Source organism: Crotalus tigris, unplaced genomic scaffold (genome assembly GCF_016545835.1).
Source record: "Crotalus tigris isolate CLP2741 ecotype Arizona unplaced genomic scaffold, ASM1654583v1 scf7180000017999.2816498, whole genome shotgun sequence".
Taxonomy (NCBI): domain Eukaryota; kingdom Metazoa; phylum Chordata; class Lepidosauria; order Squamata; family Viperidae; genus Crotalus; species Crotalus tigris.
Window position 1 is genome coordinate 784,374 of NW_024096765.1, and position 21,156 is coordinate 805,529.

The following is a 21,156-nucleotide window of genomic DNA, read 5'->3' on the forward strand; positions in this document are numbered from 1 at the left end:
AAGGGCAGGAAAATATATTTCCTCCGAGGATCTTAAAGAGGCAGGAAAGCATGCCCAGTTTTCCTTGATAGCCCCAGGTCTCCATCCCCCAAGCAGAAGCCAGCTCTGTACAAATGCAGATGCAGACCATTCAGAAAAGTTGGAGCTAGAAGCCTAGGAAAACAAAGAAACCTAAAATCTGCATACCCCACCCAAACTCTAAGAGTCATTAGCCCCAGCACTAGGGAAGCAGGATATGACCTTTGGGTCATAATAGGATTAACTTATCACCATCAGAATACCAGAAAAGCATACAGACTCAGGTCAAAGTTCATGCCACAGGAAGAGGAAGCAACTCCAAACAAAAGGCTTCAGGGGGTATAAAAACCCATTCCCCACATGTGCTCAGCCCTTTTTCTCTCTTCTTTCCTGCCAGAACCATCTTTTCCTTCAACATTTTAACTGTGGCATGTCAGAGAAAACTCCTTTTTGGTCATTCAACCTTTTTTTTTCTATCAGAAAATAATCCAAATGATAGATCTACAAAACACACCTAAGTAAAAATTCACAGAAGGCAAAGAGCAGCATTTCTATGTGAAGTTGGTTTTTTAAAGGAGAAGCCATACATTTGAATAATTTGACTGCTTGGATTTTTTTTTTTATATTGTTATTGTAGGATTATATCCTTGTGGTTCCTGAAAGCATTTATGGCTCCAACTATCTTTTGGAAGAACCCCTGGACAAATCCTACGATTTCATCAGCAGCTGTGGAGTCAACGGTTTCTACATCAAGTGAGATTGAAAATAAGTGTCTGGGTTGTTTCGGCTGGAATTTTCTCTACGTTTTAGAGCCAATTCCCAGCGTTGTTTTGGAGACACCCACTAACAAGCTTTATATGATTTTCAGATCTTTCCCTGTGAGACCTTCCAAACCAGTAAACACTTGCATGCGATTCCTTGACCTTCCACAGGCACAAAAATATTTTTAATATAACTGGGACTTGATAAGAAATAAGCAATCCCATAATTAAATTTCCACAGTTATTCAGGGCTTGATCCTTGCCCGTTCTATCTGGACAGTGATCCAGTGTCAAGTATCTAGGACTGGATTCCTGGATTCTTTGAATCTTCCACTTGCTCTACTAGCAATCCAGACTCAATATGAATGTCACAGGTTCCCAAGTCTGGATAATATTGCGGTCTGGGATCTTCCCCACATGATGTCTAAATAGTAGTCCGATCCAGCTCTTGACAGCAGCTGGAAGTCTGATTGGAACAAGACCACATTGGAAATCTACCAACCTTTGACTTTACTCCTGCTCTTCTCAGATAGAGCAGAAGTGAATTCTGGCAACAGTGCTGTTTTAAGTGTGCAAGTCTGCCAGTATCTTTCCTCCAAATATTCTCCCTATCTCCTCCCCACCCCGGCCCACAAGACCAAACTTGATCCTTCCCTCTTTAAGTGATTGGTTTCATTTATTTATTTGAGTCAATGGAGTGCTACTTGGTTGAAAGCCACTCTGAGCATCTTACAGTCCACTAAGCAAGATAAAAAGATTATTTATAAGAAGAAACATACAGCCCCCCCCCCAAAAAAAAACTGAATAAAGAACATGATAGATGTCCCAAAATATCCCATTAACATCTAACATTCAACAGAGGGGTCTCCAGCTAGCCTAGCTCTAGGCCTGGGAGAACAGCCAGGTCTTTATGACTCATTGGAGTACCATCAGGATGGGAACCATCGGCATCTCAGTGGGAACCTCATTCCTGAGGGCAGATGCTGTGACCGTGGAGGTGGGCTACCTGGGCTGTGATAGATGATATGATTTAATCAAATGAATCAGAACACACTTTTTAATATCATTTTTTAATTGTAAAGAGATGGGCAATTTAGAAATTTGATGATAGAGAGAGAGAGAGAGAGATGATAGATAGATAGATAGATAGATAGATAGATAGATAGATAGATAGATAGATAGATAGATACAGACAGACAGACAGACAGACACAATGGAGAGAGAGAGAAATGAGAGAAAGATGATAGACAGACAGACAATGGATAGATGATAGATAGACAGACAGATCGACAGACAATGGATAGATAGAGAGAAATGAGAAAAAGATGATAGACAATGGATAGATGATAAATAGATAGAAAGGTAGATAGAGAGATAGATATAGATAGATAGATAGATAGATAGATAGATAGATAGATAGATAGATAGATGTAGATAGAGAAGAGATAGATAGACAGACAGCAATGGATAGATGATAGAGATGAAAAAGAAAGAAAAGAGAAAGAAAGAAAGAAAGAAAGAAAGAAAGAAAGAAAGAAAGAGAAAGAAAGAAAGAAAGATCTTGTCAATTCGAACTACCCAGCCCGACACTACTGAAAATAGGTATCTAATGGCTAGGTCGTTTGATAGGTAAATAAACTCAAATTACTGAGCCTTACAGTATGTATCTAGCTTTCTTATTTTCTAGTTTCTGTACCGATTTTATGAGCACATATTTGAGTGTACATCTTACTGTCCTGAAGCATTTCCTGTTTCATTTCTTTCTTTGGTTTAGCTTTCGTGCTTGCAAAAAAACCCAAAAAGTATGTGCAATGGTTCAGGCTCCACATTTTAATTAATAAGTACAATTAATCTTTATCTTACAAGTAGTAAAATCGTTAATAAATAACATCTGTGTCGAGACCTGGTGCAAAACTCATCCTCTCTCTCTGCAGCCCTGTAACTTCATCCAGGTTCTGCCGGGACTCTGCAATCTCAATTTCTCTTTTTTACAACGGGGCCGAACCTTGTCATTGCCATGAGGCTGGCGCTGCTTCAAGCCATTGTGAGCCATTTGGAGGCCAATGTACATGCAAGTCCAATATCATTGGGCGAGAATGTTCCCGCTGTGCCACTGGATATTGGGGTTTTCCCAATTGCCGACGTGAGTATTTGAGTGTGTGTGTGAGAGAGATAATTTATGTCCTACTAGACCAGGGGTAGGCAACCTTGGCTCTTTTATGACTTGTGGACTTCAACTCCTAGAATTCCTGAGCCAGCTGTGCTGGCTCAGGAATTCTGGGAGTTGAAGTCCAAGAGTCATAAAAGAGCCAAGGTTGCTTACCCCTGTACTAGACAATCACTTAAGTATGAGCCAGCAGTGTGCTGCAGCTGCTAAAAAAGCCAATGCAGTCCTGGGGTGCATTAACAGAGGGATAGAATCAAAATCACGTGAAGTGTTAATACCTTTTTATAAAGCCTTGGTAAGACCACACTTGGAACATTGCATCCAGTTTTGGTTGCCTCGATATAAAAATGATGTTGAGACTCTAGAAAGGGTGCAGAGAAGAGCCAAAACACGATCTTTGGAACCCATTTTCAGGAGAAATAGCTGGATCTGGAATTAGACAAAGCAGAAATGTCCATGGAACTGTTCCTGGTATGTGCTCAGAAAAAGGGCAGTTTCACTCAAGATTCAGACATTCTTCTCAAAGTATTTCCTCAGCTAAGGAGAGCACTAAGAGTGCAGAGAAGAGCAACAAAGATGATTAGGGGACTGGAGGCTAAAACACATGAAGAACGGTTGCAGGAATTGGATATGTTAGTTTAATGAAAAGAAGGACTAGTGATGACATGGTAGTGTGTTTTCCCCAAAATAAGACCTAACCGGAAAACAAGCCCTAGCATGACTTTTCAGGATGCTCGTAATATAAGCCCCCACCCCCAAAATAAGCCCCAGTTAAGATCGTCAGCCAGTCAGATGGATTTAGTACCGTATTTCCCTGAAAATAAGATCTAACCAGAAAATAAGCCCCAATGCGTCTTTTGGAGCAAAACTTAATATAAGACCCAGTCTTATTTTCGGGGAAACACCGTAGCAGTCTTCCAATATTTGACGGGCTGTCACAAAGAAGAGGCAATCAAGCTATTCTCCAAAGCAGCTGGAGGCAGGACAGGAAGCAATGGATGGAAACTAATCAAGCAGAGTACTAAACTAGAAATAAGGAGAACTTTCTTGACAGTGAGAATTATCAATCAATGGAATGACTTGCTTTCAGGAATTTTGGGTGCTCCAACACTGGAGCTTTTTAAGAAGAGATTGTACAGCCATTTATCTGGAATGGCGTAGGATTTTCTGCCTGAGCAGGGGGTTGGACTAGAAGACCTCCAAGGTCCCTTCCAACTCTGTTACTCTTTTATGTGACAAGCAACATTTTGCTCACAATTCAAGGCCATCCTTTTATTCCTCTCTGTCAAGAAAAGTTTGGGTTCGGGTACTGTATAAGTAAATTGAAGGCAGAGTGCTGGGTTATTAGCTGAACAGCTTTTATTTTAGCGCAGCCCACTAAAGCAATTTTCTTCCCTAGGAGCCTTTTAGCAAGCTATTCAAGAGTAAATTGGACTGAAAAATCAATGTGAAATTATCAGAAGCATGCATGAATGAGAAGCAGCTGAAAATTGGTCCCTCTTTTTTGAATATTTTGAATTGCAGCACAGTGTTTAGGTAGTCCTCGTGTTACAACAGTAATTTAGCCCAGAATTACAGTCATGCTGGTGGTTAAGTGAGTCACCATGTGACTGTTCCCAATTTAATGACCTGTTTTATGGTGAGTCACCATATCTTTATAGAGTCAGCCTATGGCCCTCAACAATCTGGGTCCTCATTTAACCGACTTCGGAAGGATGGAAGGCTGAGTCAACCTTGAGCCGGTCAGAATCGAATTCCTGGCTGTAAGCACTATTAGCCTGCAGTATTGCATTCTAACCTCTGTGTCAGAGCATGCACAGTCTTATTGCGCTGAGATAACCCAGGAGTAAATACAGTAAACAGTGGTTTGTATTAAATAGTGGTTTATCTTACACTATCTGCAATATCATACACCAGGAACAATATACATACACGTGGTAAAACAGCAAACTCCAACACACAACAATTACAGCAGGAAACGGACGAGAGACAGACACTCCAGCAAAGCCTTCCCTTTTATACTCAGGCTCTTAAAGGGACACAGACCGTGCTGAGTCATTCTCATCATTGCATCATCCACCTTACATTACATTACATCTTATTACATAAGCTGTTTAGCTGTTAAATTATTACCCTGACACTCTGCACCGCCATGACTCCATAGTGGCAGGTAGTATACAAATAAACAAACTGGTCATAAGTTGAGGACTACTTGAACCTCCGGTTTAGACATTAATGTTGTTAGAGAATTTTAATTTCTCTGTTGATAAAAATAAATCAGAAGCTCTCACAGTTGACTGCATTTAGCTGATTCAAATAACCTCTTTATATTCATATCAAAATATTTACAATCCCATGCATTCTTCTTTACAGCAACATAGCACAATGAAGACTTCTTACATAGAGATACAGAGACAGACTTGAGACTGAATAAAAAATCCAGCTCCTAACTCAATACCTTTTTTGCACAGACTCAGTAGCACTTTTCTCACATTGGCTGACTGAGTTACCAAATGACTCTTCCTGCTCATGAATATTCCAACAAATGTCATAGCCTGATTGTATTTGTATGCAAGGGTTCTCTTTCTCATCCCTCCCCGATTTCACTCCTAGCCTGTGACTGTGGATTTCGCCTGTGTGATGAAGTGACGGGACAGTGCATCTGCCCACCACGTACCATTAGACCAGAGTGTGTGGTCTGTGAGCCCCAAACATTTGGCTGTCACCCCTTGGTGGGCTGTGAGGACTGCAACTGTTCTAATTCTGGGATCCAGGATCAGACCAAACCAGGGTGTAATATAGAGAGTGGACAATGCCAGTAAGTAGAGATCATGATATGAACCCTGTTTGTATGAATGCTAGAGCACCAGCTACATCTGGCCATCCTGTATCACAGCCCACATCCTGCCCTTTGGCTTTCCCTGTGTGGCCCACATGAGGTCAGTTGGAAGTTAGAAAATAACATGTAAATAAGTGCAGTGCAGAAGGCCGGAGAAGAAGTTGGTCTGGCTCTGCTCAGTCATCATGTGTGCCTTCGGTCAGCTGGTTATAGAAAGCTGCTTATAACCCTAAAAAAAAAAAGATATAAAAAAAGATGCTGAGACTCTAGAAAGAGTGCAGAGAAGAGCAACACAGATGATTAGGAGACTGAAGGCTAAAATATATGAAGAACGATTGCAGGAATTGGGTTTGCCAATTCTAGCGGAAAGAAGGACTAGGGGTGACATGAGAGCAGTGTTCCTATATTTGAGGGGCTACCACAAAGAAGAGGGGGGATCAACCTATTCTCCAAAGCACCTGAAGGCAGAACAAAGAATAATGTATGGAAACTAATCAAGGAGAGAAGCAACCTAGAACTAAGGAGAAATTTCCTGACAGTTAGAACAATTAACCAGTGGAACGGCTTGCCTGCAGAAGTTGTGGGTGCTCCAAGACTGGAGGTTTTTAAGAAGAGACTGGACAGCCATTTGTCTGGAATGGCATAGGGCAGGGGTCTTCAAACTTGGCCCTTTTATGACTTGTGGACTTCAACTCCCAGAATTCCTCAGCCAGTGTGCCTAGCTGAGGAATTCTGGGAGTTGAAGTCCACAGGTCATAAAAGGGCCAAGTTTGAAGACCCCTGGTATAGGGTCTCTTGCTTGAGCAGGGGGTTGGACTAGAAAACCTCCAAGGTCCCTTCCAACTCTGTTTTTCTATTATTGTCTGTCACAACCTTTCCAACTGTAGTCCTTTGCACTGGTCATGTTCGCTCTTGACTTAAAAGCAAGCCGTAATCACAAACAAAAGAATACAAAAGCTGACCATTTGTTCTTCCAGATGCAAGCCCAACATCATAGGACGTCAATGTGATCTCTGTGCCCCAGGATATTACGGCTACCCCAACTGCAGGGCGTGTGACTGCCATGAAGCAGGGACAAAACCAAGCATCTGTGACCCGGTCACTGGAGAATGTCACTGCAAGGTTAGTCTGATCATTGTCTAAAGTCAGTTTCTGGCCAGATTATTCTTTTGAGGAGCGGTAAGAAACAGTTGTCACAAAGGTGCTTTTTCAGGAGGCAAATGGACTTTCTTGTTTTTCTTTGAAGATGTTTTGCTTCTCATCCAAGAAGCTTCTTCAGCTCTGACTGGATGGTGGGGAATGGAAGGATTTATATTCTTTGCAGACAGCTGGTCATTTGCATTCTTTTAGAGAGTCATTGAGGCCACTTGGAGGTTTATCTGTATCGTCAGGGTCGTCTGAGTAGTGCAAATGGGTGTGGAGACTTCTACTCAGGTGACCCTGAGGACACAGAAAACCTCCAAATGGCGTCAATGACTCTATAAAAGAATACAAATGACCAGCTGTCTGCAAAGAATATAAATCCTTCCATTCCCCACCATCCAGTCAGAGCTGAAGCAGCTTCTTGGATGGGAAGTGAAATGTCTTCAAAGAAAAACAAGGAAGTCTAGTTGCCTCATGCAAAAGCATTTTTAGGACAACGGTGACCTGGACGACTGAGAATTCCATAGACATAAGAAATGGTGAGGCCAGTGCTGATGTTGCTTTCAGTACTTCACAGCATCAACATTTTCAAGACAAACTTTGCCAACATCATTTATTTTTAGAGTAAACAACAGTGTGCTCCATCAGGGGAAGGTTCTGTGCCTGAATGTCTAGTTCTAAGTGTTACTCATGAGCACAAACCTACAATTCTTCAGAATCGCTTCTTTAGGAGCAAAAACGGTGCAAGTTCTGTGGGACAAAACGTATCAGGAGACATTGGAGGAACAGCTTGGAGGCCAGAAGGGGAAGAGGGGACTTGATTAAAACCTTTAAATATATTTTATTTAAATATTTTATTTAATATATATTAAGGATGTGGATAAGGTTCTAGATCAGTGGTTCTCAACCTGTGGGTCGGGACCCCATTTGGGGTCGAACGACCATTTCACGGGGTCGCCAAACAACGCAGTCCGCCATTTTCCCCCCCATTTTCCTTAGCTGTGCTACTCCCTTTTATTCTATTGGCTTTTGAAAGCCAATAGAATAGACTCTCTTGAATAGAGTCTAATTCTATTGGCTTTCAAAAGCCAATAGGAATTGTCCAGGCGGTCTCTGCCCTGCTGAGCCCGCCAAAAGTCCCATTCTGCAAACAGTGCTGCACCAGTTGAGTAGTCCTCGACTTACGACCGGTTGAGTAGTCCTCGACTTACGACCGGTTGGGGGTCGCAGCATTAAAAAGGTTGAGAACCACTGTTCTAGATCTAGATTGTCTAGTTTAATGAAGAGAAGGACGAGGGGGGACATAATAGCAGTGTTCCAATATCTCAGAGGCTGCCCCAAAGAAGAGGGAGTCAAGCTATTCTCCAAAGCACCTGAAGGCAGGACAAGAAGCAACGGGTGGAAATTAACCAAAGAGAGAAGCAACCTGGAACTAAGGAGAAACTTCCTGACAGTTAGAACAATTAATCAGTGGAACCACCTGCCTCCAGAAGCGGTGAAGGCTCCAACACTGGAAGTTTTCAAGAAGAGACTGGATAGCCATTTGTCCGAAATGGTATAGGTTTTCCTGCCTGGGCAGGGGGTTTGACCAGATGACTTCCAAGGTCCCTTCCAACTTTACTATTATTATTATCTAGAAGGAAGTATTTTCTATATTAAGCAAAAATCAAGAACACGAGGCCATAGCCTCAGACTGACAGGAAGGAAATTCAAAAGTAATGTGAGGAAGTATGACTTCATAGAAAGAGAAGTGGGAGCTAGGAACCGACTTCCTGCAGAGATAGTGGGCCAGTCATCAGTAACTGAGTTTACACATGTTTAGAATAAATAGGACCACCATCCGATAAAAATTAAAAGAATAAAATTAAAAAAAAATCAAAAGGCAGAGTTGATGGACCACTTCGGTAGTCTTTTTCTGTCTTCAAGTTTTCTATGTTTCTAAAAAAGGCTTAGCAAGGAAAAGTGTGGTCAGGGAATGTGAGATTTGTGTATACCAGGGGAAGGCAACCTTGGTTTTTTTATGACTCGTGGACTCCAACTCCCAGATTCCTGAGCCAGCCATGCTGAGGGGAAAGGGAGAGGTTTCCAAGGTGAGCCATGCTGGCTCAGGAATTCTGGGAGTTGAAGTCCACGAGTCATAAAGCAGCCTAGGCCAGAGGTAGGCAACCTTGGCTCTTTTATGACTCGTGGACTTCAACTCCCAGAATTCCTGAGCCAGCATGGGGGAACTATGGCCCCTTCATGACTCGTGGACTTCAACTCCCAGAATTCCTGAGCCAGCATGGCTGAGCTTGGAAACCTCTCCCTTTCTCCTCAGCATGGCTGCCTCAGGAATTCTGGGAATTGAAGTCCACGAGTCATAAAAGAGCCAAGGTTGCCTACCCATGGTGTACACAATGTCTTCAAAAGATACAAGGAATTTGTGGCCCTTCAGGTGTTCTTGAACATCTCTCCCTTCTGTTCAACCAGCATGGCGAGTCTTCTAAAACATAAGGAGTTCCTCCCAGGAGTTAATCAGAACACACCTCAAGACTTCCTTCTTCTTTGAGCAAGCCAATGGGGAAAAATATATATATATGGATCTACCTTATCTCTTTTTCAATCTCTAGGAAAATGTGGAAGGCCCAAGGTGTGATCAGTGCCATTTGGGGACCTTCTCCCTTGACGCCGGCAATCCTAAAGGCTGCACTAAGTGTTTCTGTTTTGGGGCAACCGATCGCTGCCACAGTGCCAAGAAGTACCGTGTGGAGGTAAATGAGTAGGTGAAGATTTAGGGATGACTGTCCCAGAAAAGGATAAAAGAATCTCATGTTTAACGTATAAAGGAAGGTGAAGAATTGAAAGCCGAGTAAATCAAGGGAGGAAGCTGCTACACAATATGAAAAAAGGAGATGGATCTATGAAGTCGTCTGTAGGTAGCACTCTGTTAAACGTTTTAACAATGCTATTAATATTTCACAGAATACTATCAATAGACCCTCATAGATTTTGTTCAATTAATAGAAGAGGCGCAGTGATCTAGTAGTTAAGGCGCTAGACCAGTGGTTCTCAACCTATGGGTCGCGACCCCATTTGGGGTTGAGCGACCATTTTGCGGGGGTCGCGAAACAACGCGATCTGCCATTTTTCCCCCCAGGGGGCGGCGCGCACATGCGCACCGCGCATGGAAGCGGCGCCGCGTCCGTGTGACAGGGGTCGCCGTCACACGAAGATTGAGAACCGCTGCGCTAGACTTCTCAACCGGAAGGTTGGCAGTTCAAGACCCGAGTACCGCCTGGCAGGGTGAGCTCCTGGTTCGACCCCAGCTCCTGCCAATCTAGCAGTTCAAAAGCATACAAAATGCAAGTAGATAAATAGGTACCACTTCGGTGGGAAGGTATCAGGTCTCTGTGCACCTCAGCATATAGTCATGCGGTCACATAACCATGCAAGTGTCTTTGGACAACACTAGCTGTCTTGGCTAAATAAACACCACCACCTAGAATCAGACACACCTGGACAGGGGAAACTTTAATCTTTTTAATTCAATGTAATATTACTGTGCATCAATTCATAACAACCGTTCATTGTCAGTCTGTCTGCCCATTTGTGTCTCCATCTCCATCTTGGTCCTAAGAGACCTGGGCTATTCTCTTGAACTTCAAAAGATGACCACAGGATTAAGGTTGACAGAGAAAAGAACCTCAACTGTCCTATTTTAGAAGGAACACCTCAAAAGCTTTAAAAGCTTCTGAGCCCCTTGACAAACCTGCATTTACTTACCGAGACCTGTGTCTTCTAGTTCACTGACATGAGTGGGTGGACTTTGCTGAGTGGAGACCGACAGGGAGCCTCCACTTCAGTCAGTTTGGAAGACGAGACTGTTCACGCTGATCTTCGGCAGTTTCCGGACACTTTCCAGGAACTTTATTGGCACGCCCCCAGTTCTTATCTTGGAGATCAGGTAAGTGATTCCGGGCTGATATGCAATTTTTGCCAAAGTATTTCGGTGTTTTAATGCTCAAAAGCCAAATTTTCAATATTTGAAATGACATTTAGATTCCTTAGAACCATAAATTTTTCTTCTGGGTCAACTTAACATGATGAAGAACCAGCTACGTAAAACTTTTGCGTTTAATTCTTGAAAAAAGTTTTTTTTAACACATTAATATTGTCACTATGAGATTTTATTAAACTTAGTATGATGTTGCACAGCACGTTGAACAAGTGGGTGGCTATATCCGTCGAAAAGATAAAATAGACAAATGTTAAATTTTACCTCTGAAGCACATAAAAACCCATATCTTAGATTTTGGGTTTCACTAGATTTTCTGTGACTTTAAGATACTTAGCTTTTCAACTTCATTTAGTATGAGTCTAGAAATCCATTAAGTTTTCCGCTAAATTTGAAATAGATTGCATTCTTCTGCATACAAATTCTTATTTAAAAATAGTTGAGATGCTTCTGTCAAAAATAATTCTAAAAAGTACTGTTTTTTTTAATTGTTGATATCAAGTGGTTATAAGTAGGCTGTTCAGTAAGAGAAAAACATAGGTCCAGAGTCAAGCATCTCCCTTTTTCTAAAGGGAGGAATATAACCAATTCAAGCAAACATTTATTTGCTTTGAAGAGATATAAAACAGCCCAGCATCCCTTGTGGCACTTAATCTCTTTCTATTCATTCCACTATCTTACCGTCTTAATTTGAAAAAGTACTTTTCCATCTGAAAAATGTCATTTAATTAAAATAGAATCCTTGATGCAGAAAAGTTTTAAATTAACTTGGTACTAGAACGTTAAATTGGGGGCTTGGGAACAATTTTAAAATCCTTATGGGCAACATATTCTTGCTTTGAATACAGGTCTCCTCCTATGCTGGATATTTAAAGTATGAGTTGCATTCAGACATACAAAGGGGTGATGTGTTCATACCAATGGAATCCTGGGCTGACGTTATCCTCAAGGTATTATCTCCCAGTCCTCTTGGTCTTTGAACTAAATGGCATCAGGTCCAACTGTGTTTTCTTTCATTCATATGTTTTTGGTCTTTTCCTAGGGAAACCAAATGAGTATTATGTTTGTTGAAGACTCCTATCCCACTCCTGGAGAAGTTTATAATGGAGAGCTTCAACTGCTGGAGGTCAGTTAATTAATTAATTAATTTATTTATGAGACTTATATACCGCTTTAAGTGCAAGCACTCTCTAAGCGGTGTACAGCGGTGTATATATATTTACATTGCCCCCAACAATCTGGGTCCTCATTTTACCTACCTCGGAAGGATGGAAGGCTGAGTCAACCTTGAGCCGGTGAGATTTGAACTGCTGACCTGCTGAACACAGTCAGCTAAAGTGGCCTGCAGTACTGCACTCTAACTGCTGCGCCACCTCGGCTTATAACAAGGTTTATAAGTTAAGATTTATAACCCCATGGAGAAGGTGAAAGATACTGGTCAAGGGGTTTTCAGATGATTTTAGAAGCTTATTTTGGATTAGATCCTATCTATTCAGGAAGGAGAACATAGGAGAGTGATGGCCTCAGTCTCCAACCCTGTATAAGGTGGTCAAAAGGATACCGCTGTGGATGGTACTGAATATAGGGAAACGTACATAAAAAAATAAATTTTTATGTTGTTCGGGTTTTCTCCCGCGTAAAATTGGAAGTGTCTTGGTAACGTTTCGACGAAGTCTCATTCGTCATCTTCAGGCTGGTGTTTTCAGCTTCGTGCTTTGAGCAGCAATGTGTGGTCTTCGCGAAAGCTTGGCAACTTCAGAAGTTAAGAAAAGATTGGATAACCATTTGTCTGAAATGGAAACGGGTCTCCTGCTTGAACAGTGGTTTGCACCAGATCTCCAAACTCCCTTCCAACTCTGTTATTCTTATTTTTACCACAACAACCACCTTGGGCTGATAAAGACCTGGCAAGCTTCAAGCTGTTGTCCAACAACCTCCGGGGTAGGCAACCTTCTAAAGAGAGAAGGTTGCCTACCCCGGAGGTTGTTGGACAACAGCTTGAAGCTTGCCAGGTCTTTATCAGCCCAAGGTGGTTGTTGTGGTAAAAATAAGAATAACAGAGTTGGAAGGGAGTTTGGAGATCTGGTGCAAACCACTGTTCAAGCAGGAGACCCGTTTCCATTTCAGACAAATGGTTGTCCAATCTTTTCTTAACTTCTGAAGTTGCCAAGCTTTTGCGAAGACCACACATTGCTGCTCAAAGCACGAAGCTGAAAACACCAGCCTGAAGATGACGAATGAGACTTCGTCGAAACGTTGCCAAGACACTTCCAATTTTACGCGGGAGAAAACCCGAACAACCAAAGACCTACATACAAATACCCGCGAAAACCTCAGAAAACAAATATATATATATATATATATTGATCATTCAGGAAGCAAATTATTGTTTCAGCATGATCTTTATGCTTAGCAGTCAATTCACATTAAAAGCTGTACAAACCTTTAATGGTGGAGGCTGTAGACTTAAACATAAAACAGACAATCAGCAGCTCAGGTTTGAAGATCTGTTTTTTTGCAGATTCTGACAAGTTAAGGAATGGCTTCCGTTTGCAACCATATTGGATTCATCTATTTATCTTTCTATTTATTCATCCCCTCTCCCTCCCTCCCTCCCTCCCTCCCTCCCTCCCTCTCTCTCTCTCTCTCCCTCTCTCTCTCTCTCTCTCTTTCTCTCTCTCTCCCTCCCCCTCCCTCCCTCCCCCTCCCTGTCTGTCTATCTATCTATCTATCTATCTATCTATCTATCTATCTATCTATCTATCTATCTATCTACCTGATTTCTCTATCCATCTCTATCTCTCTTTATCTGTCTGTCTATCTGTCTCTCCATCCATCCATCCATCCATCCATCCATTCATCCTATTAATGGGAAAATTAAGATCTAGTGCAGCCATAATCTGGTTTATTGATGTAAGAAAATCATATTCCTACTAATGTTGTACTGCATCTCACTCTTCTTTCCTAGGGTAATTTTAAACACACTGAGACACACAACCCAGTCTCCAGGGAAGAGCTGATGATGGTTCTGGCTAATCTGGAACAGCTACAGATCCGAGCCCTCTTTTCCCCAATTTCATCCTCTGTGTCCTTGCATCGGGTGATCCTGGAGAGAACCACAGAGACCCATGGAAGCATCCAAGCCAATAGTGTGGAATTGTGCCTGTGCCCAGCCAATTACAGAGGAGATTCTTGCCAGGTGAGAAAACTGTTTCCTCACTAATTCATGCAGAGCAATGTTTCTTAACCTCAGCAACTAAGATGTGTGGATTTCAACTCCCAGAATTCCCCAGCCAGCACAGAATCTGAATGTTGAGGTCCATACATCTTAAATTTCCTGATGTTGAGTAATCAGAATCCTCAGTTCATTATATAAGACATTTGGGATTCATAATATGCTGCTCTACGCCATTTTGGAATGAAAGTTTTTGATCCAGTATTATAGGAAAAAGCTAGGATTGGTGAAGTTGAAATTGACAGATGTTGTTGAGATGGATAACTTATTTTATCACAGGAAAGACCCACATTTATTGGTGATTGGAACTTAGTGGGCTTTTTTTCATAAAAGTGAAAAAAATAAACTTGTGATTTTTGATTTTGATGATTAGACAAGACAGATTATAGAAAAAAAGAGTATTATGATATAACTTTAGAGAGAGAGGTTAAGATCTAATTGTATGTATAACTGCCGTGAAAAATATCAGAAGCCACTTCTCTCTTTTCTTTTCTATTTTACTTCAACTTTTTTTTGTCTTTTCTTTCCTTTTTTATTTTTTTCTTCCTTTATATTCATTTGTATTAATTTTTATCTTTTTTAAAAACTGTTTTATTAATAAATACTGCATATAAGGCAGTAATGGAGATTCTAGTCCCATTTGTTATATATACAGAAGCAACCTAGAACTAAGGAGAAACTTCCTGACAGTTAGAACAATTAACCAGTGGAACAACCTGCCTCTAGAAGCGGTGAATGCTCCAACACTGGAAGTTTTTAAGAAGAGACTGGACAGCCTTTTGTCTGAAATGGTATAGGGTTTCCTGCTTGGGCAGGGGGTTGGACTAGATGACCTCCAAGGTCCCTTCCAACTTTATTTTATACATACATACATACATACATATATATACACACACACATATACATATACACACACACACACTTTTTATACACACACATATATTTATCTACAGTATATCTAATACATCCATATCTATATCTATACATGCTGTATATCTTTAACAAATCTATCCGTTTTTCTCTATATGTATCCATACCTGTCAATCTATCTACCTGTCTATCTGTCTTCCCTTCTTTCTGTCTCTCTCTCTCTCTCTCTCTCTCTCTCTCTCTCTCTCTCACACACACACACACACACACACACGCGCACACTTAAACACACACACACACACACCTGTCTGTCTGCCTGCTTGCCTGTCTGCCATATATGCTGGATTCAGGACCATTATTAAACCAGGACCAGAATCTACATTACTGTTTCCAAGCAACTCCTAAGTCTCCAAACTGAAAAACATCCTTAGCAACTGTCAAGTAAAATGAGGAATGTTAAGGCCCCCCCTCCTGCAGGCATTCTGTTTCAAGTGCATTACGTTGATGATGGTCTGACGCATATTATCTCCTTTGCAATTAGGAATGTGCTGCAGGCTATTACAGAGACACCAAAGGTCTATTTCTAGGGAAGTGCATTCCGTGTGACTGCAATGGGCATTCGGATCAGTGCCTCCCAGGATCTGGAATATGCCTTGTAAGTAAACAATGATTGTTCAAGTCCATTTACCCCAAAGGTGCTCTCTCCAATAAATGCTGAATAGTGATTTATTTATTTGTGAAGATATAGCAGAGGCAGAGACAATTTCAGGGCTGGTACCTTGAATTTTAGAGCAAGCAGAAATTTTCTAGGACATTTGTCCTGCCTTTTATTTATTAAATTTATATGCTACCCATCTCCCTGATAAGATGACTCTCGTACCTTTTCCAAATTAGGTTGCGTTACTTTGAACTTAACGAAATCCTAAATGTATGCAAATAATGGCTCTGCTATTGGTTTATTCTTCTGTAAGCTTAAATAAAATAAATTGTTCTTCTCATTTTAGGGGTCCCTGTCACTTACTTAAGAGTATGGAATTAGTAAGCAAGGTCTCCTCCCCAGCTGGGTTTGATTTTTGGCTGTTAGAAAATGACTGTGGGGAATTTCCACTTTAATTTTCATCCAGTACGCTTTCCCTCCATCCCTGTAAGGAGATCAGAGCAAACACACTTGACACTCGGTTCAGTCAGCAAAAATATTGCTTGATGTTTATTTGTTGAACATTAGCAAACATCAAGGAACAGCTAATTAGAAAAAATGAGACAAAAGGCAGGAAAAAATGGGGAAGGGGGGAGAAAGTGAGCATTCCAGCTGTGGAATTCTGGGAATTGTAGTCCACACATCTGAAATTTGCCAAGATTGAGAAACATTGATCTAACAATCTCAGTTTTTCCATGTCAAAAGGCACAACATTTCCCAGAGTTATTCGAAACAACATTGAGGGCAGTGGTAGGATTCAAATAGGTCAGTGGTGGCACTCAGAGCCCTCTCTGTGGGCACACACACCATTGCCCCAGCCCCACCTCCCCCGTGGCCCCCTCCTCACCAGCAGCCCCCCCCCCAGAGGAGAGTCGCCCCCAGGTGCAGCCTGCACAGAACAGATCAGCCAAGGACATGGCAGCCGGGCAGTAGGGACAAGATTCTACCCTCACGCCCCATTGTGTGCAGATGATACTGCAGGGCGCGGGCGGAGGGTGTGGCTGCCATGGCGTTGCAGGGCTGCCTGGGCCATCTGCGGCAGGCCGTAGAGGTAATGGGTGGCTCTGTGGGCAGGGGTGGGGCAGTTTTTCGGCACTCAGTCTCTAAAAGGTTCGCCATCACTGAAATAGGTGAACAACCGGTTCTCTGTGTGGATGCCGCTTCCGGAAGTCCATTCTGGGTCTGGACAACAAAAAATTAGCTAAAGGATCTGCCGAAGTGGTGCGAACCAGCTGAATCCCACCACTGGTATGAGGGTGATTATTAGCATCAGCTATCCTAACAGTACTCATCTTTGGTTATTCCAGCCATGTTTTTTTCTTTTCTTCCTAGCATTATTCCCACAAGTACAGGGTCTGCCCTTTTTTTTTTTTTTTTGGATCAATTGAGTGTTGATCCATTCATTGTGACAGGAATTGACCCTCCGGCTTGCCATCCAAGCCTGATATCACCCAGCTGGCTTTCATGCCTAGGCAGAACTAGAACTCACAGTCTCCTGGTTTCCAACCTGGTGCCTTAATGGCTACCAGCCTGTCTCTCTGTTTCAGCCTTAATTCTTTTGCGAAAATTTTGACAGCAGAATAGTGTTTGGATCTATGCTACACTATGAAGGAAATAATGTGATAATAGGATGAATTATTTAAGGCAGGGAACTTCATCCAGATAACTATCCAGTTTTCTTTGCAATGGTATAGTCCAGATATCATTGGATCTCTGGATAGATTGATTTATTTGGATGGATTTATCCTGTAGTTCAATCTACAGCTATGATATTCCCTGGAGTTCCTCATCCAAGTCCTAATCTAGACTGCTCCTGCTTTGCATCTGACCTCAGTTAAGGTCAACTGCCCCCTGCTGATGCTTTCTATAATTATATACTTTTACTTGCCATTTAGGCATCAGATGGAGCTTTCTCTTAATGATCTCAAAAAGCAGTCAGGATCCTTTGAGGAAAAAAATATGGCTGGTTTTCACCCAGAAATTAGAAAGAGCGAAAACGAGAAGCAAGGAAAGCAGAAGATTCTATTTTATACAGCAGATCAAATGCAATGTTCTGTAATATTTTGAGCTGTTGGCCAAATGCTACAGTAAATCTATCATGCACTCTTATTGGAATCAAATATATACTGAAGATTAGAAGAATACCAGCTCAAAGAACAAGACTAAAAATACAAGATTTAAATTGATACTGATAACTTATCTCAATAATAAACACATTCAGACTATAGACCTATCTCAAATAGTTTTGGAAGTAGGCCAGATAGTGAAAACAGATGTAACTATCTATGTTATCGCTGCTTCTCCCCCATTGCCTAATTTTTAAGCTTCCTGGCTAAGGAACTATGTTCTTCTCTGATTATTCTATAAAGCATAATTTCCCATAAAATTCCCATAAATCCCCATAAAAGGCAAAATCGTGTCTGTGGTCAGGTAAGAAGTCTTATTTAATTTCTGAAGATGCAGTTAGATTTACTGTTGAAGGATGTGTTGACAAAGCATGAATAGTTTGAATATGTGAAATTAGCTTAATTATTTTTTTTCCTATATAGAATTGCCAACACAACACAGAAGGCGATCACTGTGAAAGGTGTAAAGATGGTTTTGTGGGCAACTCTTCACTTGAGGGAAACCTGCAATGCATAGGATGTCCCTGTCCTCTTTCAGTTCCATCTAACAAGTGAGTATCTTCCATGCATATAGTCCTCTTGTTTCTTTGGCAACTTCGTGTGTTAGCTTCTTATTTGCATATGGAAGAGCATACAGGTTGTCCTCAACTTATAATAGGAGCCGTGGTGGCGCAGTAGTTAGAATGCAGTATTGCAGGCTAACTCACTGCTCACTGTCAGGAGTTCAATTCAGACCGTCTCCAGGTCAACGCATCCTTCTGTCCTTCCGAAGTCAGTAAAATGAGGACCCAGATTATTGGGGACAATGTGCTGTCTCTGTAAACCAATTGGGGCTGTAAAGCACTATGAAGCAGTATATAAGTCTTGTGCTATTGCTATTATAACAGTTTGTTTAGTCACTGATCGAAATTATAGCAGCCCTGGGGAGGAAAAATGAAAAAATTTTGACCATTGCAGCATCCCCGTTGTCGCATGATCAAAATTTGGATGCTTGGCAACCTACATATTTATGACGGTTGCTGTGTCCCACAATCATGTGATCCCCTTTTGCGACCTTCTGACAAAGTGAATGGGGAAGCTGGATTCACTTGGCAACTGTGTTACTAACTTAACAACTGCAGTGATTCACTTAACAACTGTGGCAAGAAAGATCATAAAATGGAGCAAAACTCATTTAGCAACTGTCTCACTTAGCGACAGAAATGTTGGGCTCAATTGTGGTCGTAAGTTGAAGTCCCCCGGTATTTACTCCAGTTTGCTAATTCCATAAGGATCAAAGGGGCTCAGATGTAATTATGAGGTGGCTTTATTTGGTGCAAACTTTAATAGCTCTTTCCTCTTCCTTTCCTCCATTTTCATCTTAGCTTTGCCACGGGATGTATCTACAAAGGCTCTACCACGCAGTGTCTTTGCAAGCCTGGATATGCCGGATTTTCGTGTGAACGGTACCGTGTAACTTGCATTTCAGCTGTTCCAACTTGGCTTGCTTAAGATCTGACCCATGTAAGGCAGGGTGGGGCTGCTCCGTTCTTCACTGGTGGGATCAGGTCACCAGTGAAGGACCTTTACATTGCACATCTGTAAGACCTTCTTCTTTCCACCAAAGGTGTGCTCCAGGTTACTATGGTAACCCTCTCGTGATTGGCAGCTCCTGCCAGCCCTGTGACTGCAGTGGGAATGCTGACCCCAACATGCTCTTCAGCGATTGTAATACGTTGACCGGGGTCTGCACAGGCTGCATGTACAACACCGCAGGGCCCCGATGTGAAATTTGTGCTGCTGGATTTTACGGCGATGCAGTGGTAGCAAAGAACTGCACCGGTAGGTCTACAAACCAGTCTCTTTCTTGGGCGCATTCACACACCCAATGATGTGGTAAAAAAAATGAAACGCTGGTCTCAACAGTTTTACAGTCTATCTTACATTTATATCCAAATATTTTTGCCCTTTTTATTCAAAATAGTTCGCAGAGCATCTTGAAAAAGATTAAAAAAAAAACTTGGCATCAGTTTCACTGTATAAACCTCGACTTAACAACCATTCATTTAGTGACCATTCCGAGTTACAATGGTGCTGAAAAAAGTGACTTATGACCATTTTTCACACGACCATGCCGGATCCCTATGGTCATGTGATCAAAATTCGGACACTTGGCAACTGGCAGGCATTTTATGACTGTTGCACTTCCATGGGTCCTGAGTCACCATTTGTGATCTTCCCAGCTGGCTTCCAACAAGCAAAAAGTCATTGAAGGAAGCCAGATTCGCTTAATGACCGCATGTTTCGCTTAACAACTGCAGTATTTCACTTAACAACTGTGGCAAAAAGGTCATAAAATGGGCAAATCTCACTGAACAGCTAATTTTGTGCTCAATTGTGGTGATAAGTTGAGGTTTACCTGTATTGCTGAAGCTAAGGTGTAAATACATTGGTCAAATTTTTGTAGTTCATTAGAAATAGAATCCATGAAATCTTTTTAAAGTCTTTCTTTCCTTGTAGAGTGCAGCTGTCTGTCCTGTGGGACGGACTCGTGTGATCCTAAAACTGGCCAGTGTCGATGTAAGCCTGGGGTGACAGGTCAGCACTGTGATCGCTGTCAGGTAAAATAGACCGTTACTCCCTGATTCTTAAATTCTCTGCGCCGCATCTGTGAGGTGAATCCTTCAGGCATCATGGTTTGTTGTGATTCTTTTGCTGATAGGCTCTGTTAATACACACTGTTGATTTCAGCTTCTGTGTTTGCATATAATAAACATCAAATACGCCAGGCGTCCCCCTGTAATTGTGTTTTCTCTCTTGCCCAGCCAAACCAGAATGATTGGTGGGTGGGTGGGCGCGGAATGGCAGACATTTTCACCCTTAAATGGGGTGAAATACGGCTTCAATCAACTGAGTAGGGGGAAAAAAACCCTATCCAATAATTGAATCAAAAAGATCACTTTATTAAATGAGGTAACAGGAGTGTGAGGAAGGAATGGCATTCTTTATCATGATTAAAAAAACAGATAAAAGTATGACCGAGAGGGACAGGTGATTATGAAGTAAGAAATATAAATAATAAATAAAAGAGACTTCCAACAACTCCAACCCGTTTTCAGCACTCCTGTTTCCATCTTAGAAGTGTTGTTTCTTTATTATTTTATGTATTTCCCATCTTTATTATTTTTTTATAAACAACTCAGGGTGGGAAACTTATCGAATACTCCATCCTCTTATTTTTCCCACAACAATCCTGTGAGGTGGGAGTGGCCCAAAGTCACCCAGCCTGCATTCATGCCTAAATTGGGACTAGAACTCACAGTCTCC

The 21,156-nt window shown here is 41.7% G+C and overlaps 1 protein-coding gene across 2 annotated transcripts in view; it reads left to right on the plus strand.

Moving 5' to 3' along the window:
• The window catches only part of LAMA5 (laminin subunit alpha 5), a 328,307-nt gene that overhangs the window by 254,923 nt on the left and 52,228 nt on the right, over positions 1–21,156 (plus strand). For both annotated transcript variants that reach the window (XM_039346487.1, XM_039346486.1), the window contains exons 33-46: positions 656–771; positions 2,714–2,922; positions 5,560–5,764; positions 6,763–6,907; positions 9,538–9,678; positions 10,710–10,871; positions 11,771–11,872; positions 11,965–12,048; positions 13,891–14,121; positions 15,569–15,682; positions 18,274–18,401; positions 19,215–19,295; positions 19,457–19,671; positions 20,350–20,450. In XM_039346487.1, the coding sequence (XP_039202421.1) occupies positions 656–771; positions 2,714–2,922; positions 5,560–5,764; positions 6,763–6,907; positions 9,538–9,678; positions 10,710–10,871; positions 11,771–11,872; positions 11,965–12,048; positions 13,891–14,121; positions 15,569–15,682; positions 18,274–18,401; positions 19,215–19,295; positions 19,457–19,671; positions 20,350–20,450 (2,034 nt within the window). The remainder of the gene's footprint in view (positions 1–655; positions 772–2,713; positions 2,923–5,559; positions 5,765–6,762; positions 6,908–9,537; positions 9,679–10,709; positions 10,872–11,770; positions 11,873–11,964; positions 12,049–13,890; positions 14,122–15,568; positions 15,683–18,273; positions 18,402–19,214; positions 19,296–19,456; positions 19,672–20,349; positions 20,451–21,156) is intronic.